The following is a 16,300-nucleotide window of genomic DNA, read 5'->3' on the forward strand; positions in this document are numbered from 1 at the left end:
TTGCTGGATTGCAGCTCCCATCATCCCTAATCACTGGACATGCTGACTGGGGCTGATGTGAACTGGAAGTCAACAACATCTGGAGGATCACAGGTTCCCCCAGCCTGGTTTGAGGACCATCAAAAAAGCTATTTGACTTGTTTCAATATGCATTAAGTCCGTTGTATAGAATGAAAGCATTTTTCAAAGCTGGCTGGTAGATTTTTTTGCAGCTGGGTGTTTTTGGCAACTGTCCCTTGCTAAAGTATCTATTTCATTTAGCTATTTCAGCAGTCCAGGTATAAAGGATTTTTTTTGTGTTTGTTTGTTTAGCTTTCTTTGGCCTTTGTTGCTGTTGTTAGCTTCAAAGCATTTTTTAAAAATGACAGATTCTGAAAGAAGCACCTATGAAGTAATGTTTACAGCAGATGTTGTTTCTAGCAAAGGTAATCAAACACACGAGGAGCAATGGCATACAGCTTTGAGGCATTTTAAATGTGCTAGGTTTGCCCTGAATCAGAAACGTAGACCCAATTTGCAAGGCATGTAGTCAGCAATCATGTAGTTTAGCTTCTGATTAACTCTCCCATACTCTGCAAAATTGGTCCATGTTAGCAATTTTATGGGGTTCAAAGCAGTACAAATGTTCGTACATTCGGAGTGAAAGCAATGTAATTCAGGAAGCATTGCACTCACTTTGAACTGACTTCATTCAATTTCAGCGATGTAATTGTGTAGAAAAATCTGATTGGCTACATACACCCTTGTGCAAATTAATTGAAACAAAGCATGTTTTCTATCTTAACTCGTAATCCTGTACTCAGAAAGCCCACAAAAAGTCAGTTATTATTATAATAATATAATTTTATTTATATCCCGCCCTCCCCAGCCAAAGCCGGGCTCAGAGCGGCTAACAACAGTAAAAATAGTACAGTTTACATAAAATCACAGTCAATTAATTGAAATACATTCTAAAATCAATTTGGTTGATCATTATGGTGTCGGAAGCCTGCAGCAATGAAAAGAATGATGCACTCGCCACAATATATTGAGGTTCTACGAAAGAGAGTTATTCCAGAGCTGGAAAAGATATCCCTGACGATACTGGGATATTGCAGCAGGACCTAGCCCCCTGCCACACATCGAAAGTGATGAAGAAATTCATGACAGAGCAGCAAACACAGGTACTTGATTGGCCAGGGAATTCCCCAGACATAAATCCCATTGAGAATTTGTGGGCTATATGCAAAAGTCTCCTCTGTGCTGCAGACTGTCCGACTATGGAGAATCTCATTCAGGCGCTGATTCAAGAGTGGTACAGGGATCCAAAAATCAACAGTGACTGTTTGAAATTAGTAGACTCCATGCCAAACTGTGTTCAAATGCTGTTTCGAAATAGCGGAGGTCATATCCATTACTAATGTACATATATGTGAGTCTTGTACATGTATGTGTGAGTTTTGTACAACAAACTACTAAATTCATTGTTTGTTTCAATTAATTTGCACAAGGGTGTAGTAACAGCAGGAAGAAGGATGAGTTGGGGTGGGGAGGGAGAATGACACAATGGCAGCAGATGGCTGTGAGCAGCATGTTCAGGGAGCATTTTTATCCCTCTCTCTGACAACTCCTATTATTTAAGCAACCTCTGATGGCAGGGGATGCAAGACATTCTTATTCAAGCGCTGCAGTAGAACATAGAAAGTTGCCTTATACTCCACCATTGGCCCACTTGACTCAATATTGTCTGTATTGACTGGAAGTGGTCCTCCAGGATTTCAGATAGGAGTCTCTTCCAGCCAAGGATCAAACCTAACTGGGATTGAACTTGGAACCTTCTGCATGAAGAGCAGATGCTCTACCTCTGAGCTATGACCCTTCACAGCATCAGCTTAGCTACAAATTAGAGACCAGCAAATAAAATATGAGATGCAACACTAGTAAACACTCCATCACTGTCAATGTGAATGCAGCAGTACTAAGCCCTACCATTAAGCAGAATAACACACTAGCTCAGGCAGCTGATTTGGGGTGTTATGAAAGGGCAGAGGACTGTTAGCTAATGCATTGTTTATTTAAAACAAAAAAATTCCTTCCAGTAGCACCTTAAAGACCAACTAAGTTAGTTCTTGGTATGAGCTTTCGTGTGCATGCACACTTCTTCAGATACACTGAAACAGAAGTTGCCAGATCCTTCTATATAGTGAGAAGGTGGGGAGGGGTGTTACTCAGAAGGGTGGTGGGAATGGGAGATAGGCAGATAGCTGAGAGAGCCTGTTGACGACTCTTAACGACTGTAATAGGTCTTACAGGAAAAGGCAAGGGGTGAGAAGGTGAGAAATGGTTTAGTCATGTATAGTGGGATAAGAATCCAATGTCTTTGTTCAGCCCAGGTCTTTCCATGGTTTTAAGTTTGGTAATGAGTTGTAATTCAGCAGCTTCTCTTTCCAGTCTATTTCTGAAATTCCTTTGTAGTAAAACAGCTACTTTGAGATCTTGTATAGAATGTCCTGGGAGATTGAAGTGTTCTCCTACTGGTTTCTCTGTTTTGTGATTCTTGATGTCAGATTTATGTCCGTTTATTCTTTGGCGTAAGGTTTGGCCTGTTTGTCCAATATAGAGAGCTGAAGGACACTGTTGGCATTTGATGGCATACACAATGTTAGACGATGAGCAATTAAATAGTCCCGAGATGGTATGTGTGATGTTGTTGGGGCCAGTAATGGTGTTGTCCGGGTGTATGTGGCAGCAAAGTTGGCATCTGGGTTTATTGCAGGCTCTGGTGCCAGTGTCTGTGTTAAGTCTGGTTGTAGTATTATTGTGGGTTAGGAGTTGTTTAAGATTGGGTGGCTGTCTGTAGGCAATGAAAGGTCTTCCTCCCAGAGCTTGAGAAAGAGAACTGTCATTGTCCAGGAGAGGTTGTAGATCTCTGATGATGCGTTGTACTGTTTTAACTTGGGAGCTGTATGTGATGACTAGAGGTGTTCTGTTATTTTCTTTTTTGGGTCTGTCTTGCAGCAAGTTCTCTCTGGGTATCAGTCTGGCTCTGTTGATCTGTTGTCTAACTTCATCTGCTGGGTATTTTAGTTCTGAGAAGGTTTGCTGTAGATCTCTTAGGTGAGAGTCTCTGTCTGTAGAATTGGAACAGATGCGGCTGTAACGTAGTGCCTGGCTATATACAATGGACTGTTTGGTATGTTTGGGATGGTAGCTAGAGGCATGTAGATATGTTTGTCGGTCAGTTGGTTTGCGGTATAAGGTGGTGTCTATGCGCCCATCCTGTATTTTTATAGTAGTGTCCAAAAAATGTATTTCTTGCATAGATTGATTCATTGTAAGGTTGATTGTGGGGTGAAAATCATTAAATTTCTGGTGAAAGGTGTCCAGGGTCTGTTGACCATGTGTCCAGATGATAAAAATATCGTCAATGTATCGCAGGTACAAGAGAGGTTTGAGTGGGTAGGAGTTCAGGAAACGTTGTTCTAAATCTGCCATGAAGATGTTGGCATACTGTGGGGCCATGCGGGTGCCTATTGCTGTGCCGCTGATCTGAAGGAACAGGTCGTCACCGAATTTGAAATTGTTGTGGGTAAGGACAAATTGACAGAGTTTGGTGGCAAGGTCCGCTGTGGTTTTATCTGAAATGGTGTTCCTTATAGCTTGTAAACCATCGTTGTGTGGGATGTTGGTATACAGAGATTCCACATCCATAGTAGCTAGTATAGTATTGTTGGGAAGATTATTTAAAGATTGTATTTTCCTCAGAAAATCTGTGGTGTCGCGTACATAGCTGGGAGCACTGATGGCATATGGTTTCAGAACAGAGTCCATATAACCGGAGACACCCACTGTAACAGTGCCAATACCTGAAATGATGGGGCGTCCTGGATTTCCTGGTTTGTGTATTTTAGGTAGAAGATAGAAAGTTCTTTATTTGTATTTCTTTATTTGTATTTGTGTATTTTAGGTAGAAGATAGAAAGTTCTTTATTTGTATTTCTACTGCCAGGAAGAGGGAGAGGAAGTAATGAGATACCCTGTCACAGGGGCCAAAATAACTGTAAAGTTAGTTAAATGTGCCGAGACTTGTTAGGAGACCCTGTTTCTCTCACAGAGTGACAATTGCTAGAGTGGTTCTCCACGGCAGGCACTGCACCATGAGGAGTGTTGGCTGCTAATTTAATAATGGCAAGAACTGAAGTAACATATAAATGGAAAGCATCAAATGTTCTAAACACTGCAACCCTTGACACATTGGCTCAGATATAAGACCCCGTATTGGTTAAATGGGACTTACTCCCAGGTAAGGAAGTAGAGAATTGCAACCTTGATTTAAAAATAGACTAAGATAATTGAAACTACTCTGCATGTGTTGAAATTTATTGCCTTAATTAGATTTGGGAGGAAAGAAGAAACAGGATTAAGTTAAATGATATTGAAGGTTGGAATCTTTTTTTATCCAATTGTAATGTGTTATTGAATCAAAATATTCCACTTGGAAATCTTATGGCTTGGAGTTGATTTTGAGTATGGAGAAAATGTATAAATGCTTATTTTAAATTTATATTCTAATTAAAATTGGGGGAAATATGTGTTACTGAGGATGATATGCTTTTGGGGTGAACGGAATTTGTACATGCATGCCTATGCACAGCCATAGTACTTTAATTCTTGGTGGCAGTTGATTAGAAACTGGCCTGAACCAATAATTAATTTGCTTCCCAAATAGCTGTTATCTCTCATGCCTCACTAAGGGCTCGTGGGTTTGTTTCCAATGTCATTTCTCTGCAATTAAATGGTCCATTTTCAACACTGTAATTGCATAAGCAAATCTTACTGATACATATGTTTGCCTTCCTTATCCAATACCCAATATCTTTGGTAAATTTTGAGTGGAAGGGTATAACATTGATTTAGGATCTGGGATGCAAAAATAACCTTCCTCTTTCAATGCATGCCTGCTTAATCCCAAACTTCAGAAGATTGGGATGAAAGATAATATTCCAAGGTGAAGAGGACAGTCGGTATAGTAATTTAGTTTAGTTGTGTCTACCAATGATTACATATTAACTTTCTATTTAATTTTTGGGGGTGAGGGCATCTGAAGTCACATGTGTTCAGAAGGAGGTGGGAACTGAATGTTTCATATAAAAAGGAAACAGAAGATGAAACAACCTAGTACACAGGTATCAAAATGGGCAAACTACTCCTTCTGACTGGTGAGTAGGACAGGCTCAACGTAGCACTGAGCTGGCAAAAGTTTCCATCTCTCTGTCAATCTATCTCTTTTTGTTGTTCTCTGCCTTCGTCAACACACTATTCTAGTCTGACCTAGTTTACTTTCAAGTAGTCTTTCTGTCCACGTACATCTATAGACTACCTAGCTATAGTAATTTGATGGCCATTCTAGAAAATGTTCATAAATTGACCAGAAACTGTGATGGTTTAGGAAAAAATAGGCCTCTTACTAAAAACATAAGAATAAAAACAAATTATAACAGATGTTTTTAGGCTGGATAACAAGAAATGTTTTCAATAAGAAGAACAGGCATAGATTAGAATAAGTTTTGGAATTCCTTGCTCTAGAGTTTTAAGAGACTGAGGGAAATCTCTTAGGAAGTCGCTTAAGTCTTAATAATTTTTTTAATGTGTGGAACTTGGGTAGGTGGCCCACAATATCTTTTTACAGCAACAAATGAGTCAGGGTAAAGCTACGCAGTATCTCAGCAACCACTTATTCCTAATCCTGCATTTGCTGAGATAACGCCAATGTGGAGGGAGGACACTTGAAGGAGACAGAGGTGGACTGGTGGGGCAGATTGCTGGGCTACAACTCCCATCATCCCTGACCATTGGCAATGATGACTGAGACTGATGGGAGCTGCAGTCCAGCAACATCTGGAATTGTTCTCCACCGTTGCCTTATTTAGGAAACAGGATTTGGGGAACCCCATGTTTTCCTCATAAATGTGAATTTCCACCCGTTATATCTATGCCATTATGAAGAGGATCCCAGAATCCAAGTATTTATTTATCATACATCTAAGACAGGACCACAACATATAACAAACTGAATTGTCTGTCTCATCAAGCCAGTAACCATTGCTTGCAATATATCAGGACAAACCCATGGCTTACTTCAAAAGCTTCAGAGATCTACAGCAAAACCACCTGATGAGAACACCATTGACTTAAACAAGCTTAGGAGTAATGCTGTCTCACAAAGGAACCATGGGTGAGAAAGCCTAGGGATCTATAACAAAGTATTCTCAGTTGATCAGCACCCTTAACAAACTACACTTCCCATGATTCTGTTGGGGGAAGCTATGACACTGATGCAGACAATGCAAGTTTGTAGTGTAGATCTGTTCACTGACTTGTAGTTGAGGTGAACTAAGAAATACACATGACTAGCTTTTGTGTTTAACTAACAATGGAACTTTTCTTTCATAGGTCTGGCTCTCCTGCTGCATGTGCAGCTGGGTAAGTTGTAGCAAATTTCTTTTTCTTTTATTTTATTTTATTCCTTAAAAAGCAATACCTAAAAGAAGCTTCTCCTCTAGTAGGAAATTTGAATGCAATGGTTGACTTTAACCTTTCAAACTGCAGGTGCATCTACCAATATTGTCTGCTACTTCACCAACTGGTGCCAGTATAGACCTGGTATTGCACGTTATATGCCCGAAGATCTTGACCCATGCCTATGTACTCATGTCATCTATGCTTTCGCGGGCATGGCAAACAACCAGATCCAGACCATCGAGTACAATGATGTGGCTCTCTATGGTGGCATCAATGGACTCAAAACCTAGTAAGATTCAGCATTCAACATACAACATTCAACACAAGGGGCAGAGTCAAGAGAATTAATTTCCAGTGAAATAAATGAGGATTGAGTATTAAGTTTAAATCCCATGAACTTCCATGCAACTTTAGCTCCATATTTTTCTATGGCGTATGCCTAATTTTTGCATTTCCTATTCTATTTCAATAATATACCTGTCTTTCATATTAGCAAAAATCAGACACATATGATACTGAAGGTGAAAGAAAGTAATAAATGGGTGTGTCTGCTCCTTTCTCCAGGCAACTTTCTGCCCACTTTCACAACAGAAACACACTTTTACAATTTGCTTTCTGGTTTCTTGAATCCCTGGACAGGCTCCCCGCTAAATTTGCTCCAAAACTCTCGCAACTCCCCAGATTCTGAGGGGGTGTAGAGAGGAATGAGAAGCAAATGTCCAATTAGATCTCACCATCTGTTGCATTTTTATATTAACAATCGCCCTTTCTATGCAATTCTTAAAGGGTACAGGAATTCTCTTTGGATCTATCCCTGCTTTTAAAGTTTGTGTGGATATTTCAATTCTTTCTTTTTAAAGATAGCCCACTTGTAACTGTTTGCATATGGTTCAGAGTCTCTTTAATGACCTTCCAAATAATTTGTTTACAGCAATCCTGACCTGAAAACCTTGCTGTCTGTTGGAGGCTGGAACTTTGGTACCCAAAAGTAAGGTCCTCTAGGAGATCCCCTCCCATATTTAGCACTAGGATGATCAGGAGAAAAAGAGGACAGAGCCCCTGACCAGAAGAGAGAACTTCCACAACTGCTGAAATTTCCTCTTCTACACAACTGGTGCAGGCGCCCTGTCCTCTGTTCCACCTGGACATATTGTTTAGCACCATCTCCACCCTTGCTCTACATTAGCTGTTGTATTTCCCTGGCCCATAAATTAGCACACCTGAGAACTGTTTTCCCTTCTTCCAGCTCCTTAATTAATGCAGTATGGTTCTAGATTAAAGAAGACAAGGACCACTTTTACATGTGCAAATCTAGTCACATGTATGTAGATGTGCGTGAGAGTTGTGTATTGTGAGGATGCTCCCTGTGTCTCTCTTTTTGTTTCCAGCTCCTTGTGTGCATCTGGAAGTAGATTCCATGTTTCTGCTTCCAAGTAGTCAGAAAAAGCAACTTCCAGGGGCAGGGGGCAACTTTCATCTCACAAGATACATACACAGTTCTATACTGGATTAAATCCATAGATACACATTTATACCACAAGAAGGGGTATGGATATGCTGGGTACGCTGCCAGAAACAACAGGAATATCTTCAAGTCCAAACAATGAAGATTAATGTAAGCTGTTCCTCACAAGGGAGGGAACTCTGATTCACAGCCAATGTGATTGAACGTGGACTGGATACACTTGGGTTCAAATCCTTGCTCAGCTATGGAATTCACTGGGTGGCCTTGGGCAAGTCACTGTCACCCAGCCTAACCTATCTTGCAGGGTTGTTGAGGAGATAAAATGGGATAACAGTTAATAGCACACTTAACACCTTGTATGCATGTGGGAAATTAACATGCCTTAAGAGATGTGAGGAATATTATCAGGGAAGAATAAATATTTGGATTTTAAGGTTAAGTGACTGAAGATATCCCCTTCCTATCTAAACCAGGGATAGCATTATGTAGCAGGAAATCAAAACCTCTAGTTCAGGAGGGGAAACCTATGACCCTGCAGCTGCTGTTGGACTCCAAAACTCCCATCAACAACAGTCAGCTTGGGCAATAGTCAGGGGTGACCAGAGGTGGAGACCAGCAACATCTGGAGGGCTGAAGGTTTCCCGTCCCTCCTGAAGTCTGTGGAATTCAAAGCTTAACAATCTCAAAAGGCTATGCTGTTTTCAATATCCAAAGTATCTGGAGAGCACTAGGTTGGTGAAAGCTAGCTCAGACCATCAGCAGCAGATCTAATTAAGCTCTATAGTTTCAGATTTGTGGAACTGATCATTCCGACCTTCCTCTTTGCAGGTTTTCTGACATGGTTTCCTCTGCTCAGAACCGCCAGACTTTCATTCAGTCTGCCATCTCCTTCCTGCGCAAGTACGGCTTTGATGGGTTGGATATTGACTGGGAGTACCCTGGCAACAGAGGCAGCCCCGCTGACACCCAACAACTTTTCACAGTCTTACTCAAGGTTGGCTTCGGCAATGTGCTCTCTCTGTATCTGGGTGACTAATATAGCAGTGAAAGGAGGTTTGTTCTGGAATTTTACCCAGTGCTATTTGTCTAGGCAACGCAATCACTAAAACAGATATAATAACAACTCCATGTCTTTAGGGTAGGATACCTTTTTTCTCATTCTTTCCTGGGCTGGATCTAGACACATCAAAAAAGTGTTTCAGGAAATTGAGTTGTGAACTTTATTATGGGAAATATAAAATACTTTTTCTTTACTAATGTAGCTGAGTACCCTGTTCGTGTTCCAATAATCTGCATCTCAGAAATATTAACAGCATTTGTGATGCTCATAGTTTGAGGCAAATGGTGGGTAGAGAGCTTCAGAAGTGGATACAGAGGGAAGTGAGACTGTGATTACAGTTTTTGATTAAATAACTGCATGAGTGGAATGACTTCAGCTTCTGCCCACTCCCCCCACCCCCTGTGCATGCCCAACACCATCCCCATCTCTACTCTGGAAAGTTAGACGGGGGACCCAGAACAGATTTTTGTGGCGGGGGAGCATGCAGAAAGTGGAGAAAGTTCCATCAAGCAAGTGGAAGTCATTCTGCTTATGCAAGGAGCCACTTAGTGCTACGTTGAATACAACCCAATTTTCTTAGTTACCCTGTGCCTTACATTCTGGAACATCACTTCATTATGTCCGCAAAGCCAAGCATTTTAAACATTTTTTAAAAACCATGACCCTGAGACTAAGAGCCTCAACCAGACAATGAAGATTTTAAAAACTCAGATAAGGGTGTGTGCGTGTTCTTAAAAGAGTAGCTTAGTGCTGGAGCTACAAATTTTCTCTTAGAAGCAAATGCCTGCACTACTGCTCCCTTTATCCCTCCTAGTGTGCTTACTCCAGCAGCAGGGGGGAGGTTGAAAAGGATAAATAATTATTTTCCCCTTGACCACCATTCCACACATCCATACACACACAGGAGCAGGCAAAGCGTCTGTAGTTTTTCCACCATCCCAACCTACCTCCTGGGGCACTTGCCGCCTCTTGCCCCCTACCCTCGATCCAGACCTGGAGTAGCTTGTGACAATTCACTTCTTCCAATAACAGGAAATGTATGAAGCTTTTGAACAGGAGGCTTCTCAAACCAACAAGCCCAGACTGTTGATCTCTGCAGCTGTGTCTGCTGGTGTGGGCACCATTGAGACTGCTTACCAGATCCCAGAGATGTCTAAGTAAGTTGCATGTGGATATCTTGGCTCATTGTGAGCTAGCATAGACAATACGGAGGTAGCTGGCCCAATGGTTTCATTTGGTATAAGGCAGTTTCCTATGTTCCTAAGAGGAGACAGGAGTACACAGTGGAAAGACTGGTCATTATGGCAATTGCACCATAGTTTAGGACTTCTGCTGCAGTGATTACCCACTATGGTAAAAGCTGAGATCTTCTTGGGTTGGAGTGGGTGCCTCCTCACTTTGCCAAACACTAATAAGAAAAATCCAGAATATGATGGCTGGTGTCCTGGTCACATATCAGGCAAGCAGTGGTTATTTCTATGGCTCAGCACTACTGTATCTGCCTGTGATCTTGCCTATACTTGTCAGTTCAGGAAAGAGGAAAGAATGTGACTTATGTGGCAGAGGACATGCACAGGCCAAATTATGTTTCAGCACAGAATTCTTTACATCCTTCAGCATGGTCTGAAGTAGATACGTAACAGCTTATTAATGTGTGCATTGGAGCATATTACTGTGTTCACCAGTGACAAAAACAAACATTAGCAATAATGCTGAAGCGATTAATGAAAGTCTCTGTGTGGATCTTGTGTGTATTGCATCTATACCCTGCAAATCTCACAAATCTTGACAGGCTGCCCCATGCTCAGTGACTGGGAACTTGGCAATATCTACATTGTATTAATATTAACAATTAAACTCTATTGCAGAAGCAAGACACTTTGCCTTCTTACTAATCAATTTGAATCATGGGACCAAACAAGATAGGGACCTGAGAATCACCAGAGATGGCTGAGGATATCATATAATAATGCCTCCTGGCTAGAATCCTAACCAACTGAAATCTGATACATTTTCGGGGGGGGACGGGACGACAGCATCAATGCATGCCAAATGGCCAGTTTTAAATTTGCCTAAATTTAAATGAATTGTAATGTTGAATACACTGAAACTGATAGATAGAAATGTGCAACAGCCACGATTCTCTGATAGAAGTGGCAATGCTTAGTTAACAGAGTAAATACATATGAGGAAAGGGTCCAAAGTTTTCATTAGAGGGAAATAAATTTCTAGACTGATATATTTGCCTATTTGCTTCCCTCACGTCCCTCCAAGGTACATGGATCTGATCAATGTAATGACTTATGACCTCAGAGGATCCTGGGAAGGTTTCACTGGTGAGAACAGCCCTCTGTATGCAGGCCCTGAAGACCAAGGCTCCTATATTTACTTCAATGTGGTGAGTGACTGAACAGAAATTAAGGGTTTCCTTTATCATCAACCATACCCTACATATTCAGCTGCTGAATATGTAGTTCAGAATTGTCCCATGATTCGCCTTCTGATTGCCTCCTCAATGTTCTTTCCACCAGGACTATGCTATGAACTACTGGAAGAAGAATGGTGCACCAGCTGAGAAGCTGATGGTGGGATTTGGAGCCTATGCTCGCACCTTCACCCTGAGCAACCCTTCTAACCATGGCCTGGATGCACCAACCTCTGGGCCAGGGAGAGGTGGGGCCTACACCCAAGCAGCTGGGACGCTGGCCTATTTTGAGGTAAAACTGTGGCATAGTTCTTGCAGCGATCCTGAACATTGGTTAGTTATCATGATGTCCTGCATTTTCATTTTTTAATTATAGCTTTTTATGTACTACTGATGCAGTTTTGCATCTGGATATTGCACTTGTGAGCCAATATAGTTATCCAGTTTATTTCTGTGTAGTTTCATGTTCCTGTTTTTGAATGGGTGTTTATTTGTTGCTTTCTGTGCCAAGGAGCATAATGGCCAATTCTCGCATTCAGAAAGTGTGCTGTTTTTAAGCCAGCATCTGCTATCCTGGTGCCCTCCAGATGTTTTGGACTAAATCGCCCATCAGCCTGCTTTAAACTATGGCAATGTGCAAGCCACTCTTTGCACTGTTGGAGCTGACATTCTGATTTCCACATTTCTCTCCCGCTCACAGCTAACAAACACTCATATGATTTCTGGAAATGGGTGTAAATAACCCAACATAGTTTAGCTAGCCTTGGGTAACTAGATCAAACATTTTCATTGGCTTAATCCAAGATATTTGTCTCCACAGGTCTGTACCTTCTTGAAGGAGGGTGCCACTGTTGTGTGGAATGCTCCCCAGGAAGTCCCTTATGCTTATAAAGGAAATCAGTGGATTGGCTATGATAACCCTAAGAGTTTTGGTATCAAGGTAAGCCTGTTTATTGTCTCCATATTCTGCCCTTATTCAGCACTTAATGGCCAGAGGCTCCTCCTGGAAGGCATCTTGCCTTTCTTCTCCCACCTTCCCCATTCCTGTGGAGCGTGATGCCATCAAGCTGTCTTTGAAAAAACCACAGGTTTAGACTGTGTTGAGTCTGAAAGGTCAGAGCAGAAGGATTTCTAGGGAGCTCAAGAGGCACAAGCTCCCCCCACCCTCCCTTTTAGAAGCCTAATGGGGGAGTAGTATCCATTATGTTCCACCTGTATATTTACACTCTGCCTGTATATTTGTAAAGAATATGAAAATATTGCACAACATCTTAAGTCTCCCATGACCATATACAGTGGTACCTCGGGTTAAGAACTTAATTCGTTCTGGAGGTCTGTTCTTAACCTGAAGCACCACTTTAGCTAACGGGGCCTCCTGCTCCGCTGTGCCGATTTCTGTTCTCATCCTGAAGCAAAGTTCTTAACCCGAGGTAATATTTCTGGGTTAGCAGAGTCTGTAACCTGAAGCGTATGTAACCTGAAGCATATGTAACCGGAGGTACCACTGTAGAAAGAAAACTGCACCCAAGTACACACACCCAGGAAAACTGGGGATAGTGGAACAATTATATAGTACTTTCTCCCTAAATAAATAAATAACTTGATTAACTGTGTTTCATGCATCTAACAGTGCAAATCCAAGTCTGTTGTGTGTGTTTTTTTAAAAAAGTAAACTCCTTATAGTTCAGCTGGCTTTTTTTCTCCAAATATGGTTAGGATTTCAGACTATCTGTTTAGGATTTATGTACTGTAATTTCTTAACCTATTTCCTGTAACTGCAGCTTTAAAAGTTACAGACCACAACTCTGGAGTATAGAGTCAGGCCGTTTATGCTCTCTATCTTAGCAACTCAAGGAAAAGATAGCTCTGGTTCTCATTTATTACATAATGCTTAACCGTCTAACTCACAGGCTAAGTGGCTGTTGGAGAACAACTTCGGAGGAGCCATGGTCTGGGCTATTGACTTGGATGACTTCACTGGCACATTCTGCGGGGAAGGCAAATACCCCCTGATGAATGCCTTGAAATCTGGATTGGGAGTCAGCACACCAAGTGAGTAGCATACTCCTGTTGGCAGGATTGAACAAAGTGCCTGGCATGCCCAGAAACCTTTGTTTTGTCTGTATGTGTATTTGGCTCATTTCTTTTGAGGCAGTATGGCTGGTCCAGTACTGAAAAAGCCACTGGGTGTGATGATAATTATCTGGATTTCAGCAGATGGGAGGCGGAATTTAACACTTTCCTCTTCTGCTATGGTCCTTAGGAAATCCCTCCTCTGAAGTCCATACTTACTTTGGACGCCTTCCTCTCAATGCAAATACTAGCTGAATTTTCACAGTGGAGGGAAAGGTTACATTTCCCCCCTCTACTTGGGCTGCAGCCCCAGTCATTATCCTGCATACATTCTCTGCTGGTTATATTTTTTGCAAAGATGCAGTTAATGTCTAGTCTGGCCAGGGCTTCTTTTGCCACGTTAAATTTTAAATTCTCCTTGAATGAGGTTTGTGTTTATGAGACTTTTGTTCCTCGCTCCTAGTGCAGGCAATATTGAAAGATATTCCCAAAGGTCTGGCTCAGTTTAAGGCAGCCTTCTGTGTTCCTAAAGTTCTAACGCCATTCTCATCTTCCTTTCAGACTGTAAGGTGCCTGCAACAACCCTTGGCACTAATGCTAATCAGCCTGCCCAGGCTACAACAGCAGCCCCATCTGGTGGTGGAAGCTCTGGTGGAAGTGGAAGTGGAAGCTCTGGTGGCAACTTCTGCAATGGAAAAGCCAGTGGCCTCTACCCAGATCCCACTGACAAGAATAGCTTCTACCATTGTGTGAATGGGAAGACCTACCAACAATATTGCCAGAGTGGCCTTGTATTTGATGCCAGCTGCTCCTGCTGCAACTGGGCATGAAGAGAACAGCCAGAGTGGTACACACTCCTTCCACTTGAGTAAACAGCAAGGAAAGAATTCAGCATGATAAATAAAGATGCATTGCATTCAAATCATAGTCTGTGGTTTCTTCTGCACAAATTCAGTATTTCTTCCCATTGAATCGAGTACTTCAATTACATTTTCTTGCAGTGCTGTTAAAAAAAAAACCATACTAGATCAAATGTGTGATTTATTTAATTTATTCGTTTGCTTTGAAAACACATTGAACATTTTTGCCATCCCAAAAGTGTCCAATGAAACATGCAAGAAAACTGTCAAGATAGGAATATAAAACATGCTGCAAGAGAAAATCATGACAAAGATTACAATTCTGAGACAATGTATGGAGCTTTCATGTAAATATTTAGTTAGATATAGGGAAATAAATGTAGCAGCATAGTGTTCTTGTTGGAGTCTGCAGATCACCATTTTCCTACAGTGAGGAAAAATCCTCTATTCACAAACTATAAAAGGTGCTACAGCATTCTTTGTTGATTTTGTTACAACAGGCATAGTAAGGCTGTGTACTACAGTACTACATGTTTAAAGCACATTCTTTTCCTTAAAGAATTATGGGGGGTGCAGTTTACTCCTCAGAAAGCTATAACTCCCAGCAACCCTTAACAATCTACAATGCCCAGAATTCTTTGAAGGAAAGAATGTTATTCAAATGTGCTTTAAAGGCATAGTATGTACCCAGCTACCCCTTTGGATGCTATTTCTGGGATTGTAGCAATCGGGTGACCAAATGCAATTAAATCGTTTATTCCCTCTAACTTCCCCCAACCCTCAATGCTTTTCTTGACTGCCACTACAACATATAAAGACCTCAATTAGCAGCAACCTTTAATGAATTCAGGCCTAGTGTGGCCATATGTCCTGCTTTCCAGAGGACAGACTTTCATTTGAAGAGCTGTCAGAGAGAGGACAAGCCTCTGTTTCAAAATATCCTCCATCTGAAGGGTCTTCCAACCCAAGTCTGGTTTAAAGACAAATAACAGTAAGAAGAGAGAGCAGGGGCCTTGAAGTCAGCACCTGGACAGTGGACTGAACAGGCACCCAGGTCACCCTGTCATGTTCTTCTGCACTATGCTGAGATGTACCTATACATACAAATCAACATTTGCTAGTTTTATGCAGATCTGTGTAATCTTCTGTCCTTTTTGTTGATAATGTATTTCGTCCTTTGGTGCAATGTGTGAATTGCCATCACCAACACACAGGGAAACAACAAGGGGGGGGGATCTACAAAAACTTTCCAAGTCCAACATGGAAGGATCTCTCCATTTCCCATTTTCCCCAAACTTCAATTTAGTCCTCCACTTTTCTGCAGAAATTTGTGGTTTTAAAAAAATCCTCAAGAAAATTCTTCAGCATTTTTGTTCCACTTTCTCCTAATAAACATGTAAACCTTGACTAATGCACACATTTTTGCAAGACTTTTCTCTTAATATAATGCATTTTTGTATGTTACTTTCACTAAGAAATGCATTTTTATGCCCATTTTCCCCTAGTATGTGCACTCTTGGAAACATTGGTTGAATAACTGCAGCACAAAATTCAGCTAAGTGTGAATTTTGCAGGATGGCAGTTTTTCAGTTTTCATATTGTTTTGGAAAGTGCAAATTCATTAGGTTCATTTTTAAATGCAAGCACAATAGAATTTCACCCCCATCCCTACAACCATTGCTTTTTTCTGGGGGGGGGGGTACGCATATCCCTAAACATTTTGTGAATCTAAGAGGAGAGAGAGAGAGAGAGATTGAGGGGCAGTATTTCAATATGAGTAGGAAAATGAGAGTACCCCTAAACATTTTTGGGGGGCGAGGGAAGCACTGCCTACAACTATATACATTCTTCCTCAAAGAAATTGTGGGTTTGGTTGTTAAAATGCCATCACACAAATGTGGACACATTAGACAGAAG

At 41.3% G+C, this 16,300-nt stretch overlaps 1 protein-coding gene across 1 annotated transcript; it reads left to right on the forward strand.

Moving 5' to 3' along the window:
• Positions 1-5,075: 5,075 nt before the first annotated feature.
• LOC308586669 (acidic mammalian chitinase-like) lies at positions 5,076-14,445 on the forward strand. Its single transcript, XM_081193516.1, has 11 exons — positions 5,076-5,197; positions 6,432-6,461; positions 6,588-6,789; positions 7,432-7,488; positions 8,794-8,959; positions 10,058-10,182; positions 11,300-11,423; positions 11,557-11,742; positions 12,271-12,390; positions 13,361-13,502; positions 14,085-14,445. The coding sequence occupies exons 1-11, from the start codon at positions 5,173-5,175 to the stop codon at positions 14,351-14,353; spliced, it is 1,446 nt and encodes a 481-aa protein (XP_081049642.1). The 5' UTR covers positions 5,076-5,172; the 3' UTR covers positions 14,354-14,445.
• Positions 14,446-16,300: the final 1,855 nt, after the last annotated feature.

This window comes from Podarcis bocagei, assembly GCF_964188305.1.
Source record: "Podarcis bocagei genome assembly, chromosome: 5".
Lineage (NCBI taxonomy): Eukaryota > Metazoa > Chordata > Lepidosauria > Squamata > Lacertidae > Podarcis > Podarcis bocagei.

Coding starts and splice junctions, on each gene's coding strand:
- LOC308586669 (XM_081193516.1), top strand. CDS start 5,173: ATGGGCAAACTACTCCTTCTGACTG. Junction 7,489..8,793: donor TGGAACTTTGGTACCCAAAA/GTAAGGTCCTCT, acceptor TCCTCTTTGCAG/GTTTTCTGACATGGTTTCCT. Junction 10,183..11,299: donor CAGATCCCAGAGATGTCTAA/GTAAGTTGCATG, acceptor CGTCCCTCCAAG/GTACATGGATCTGATCAATG.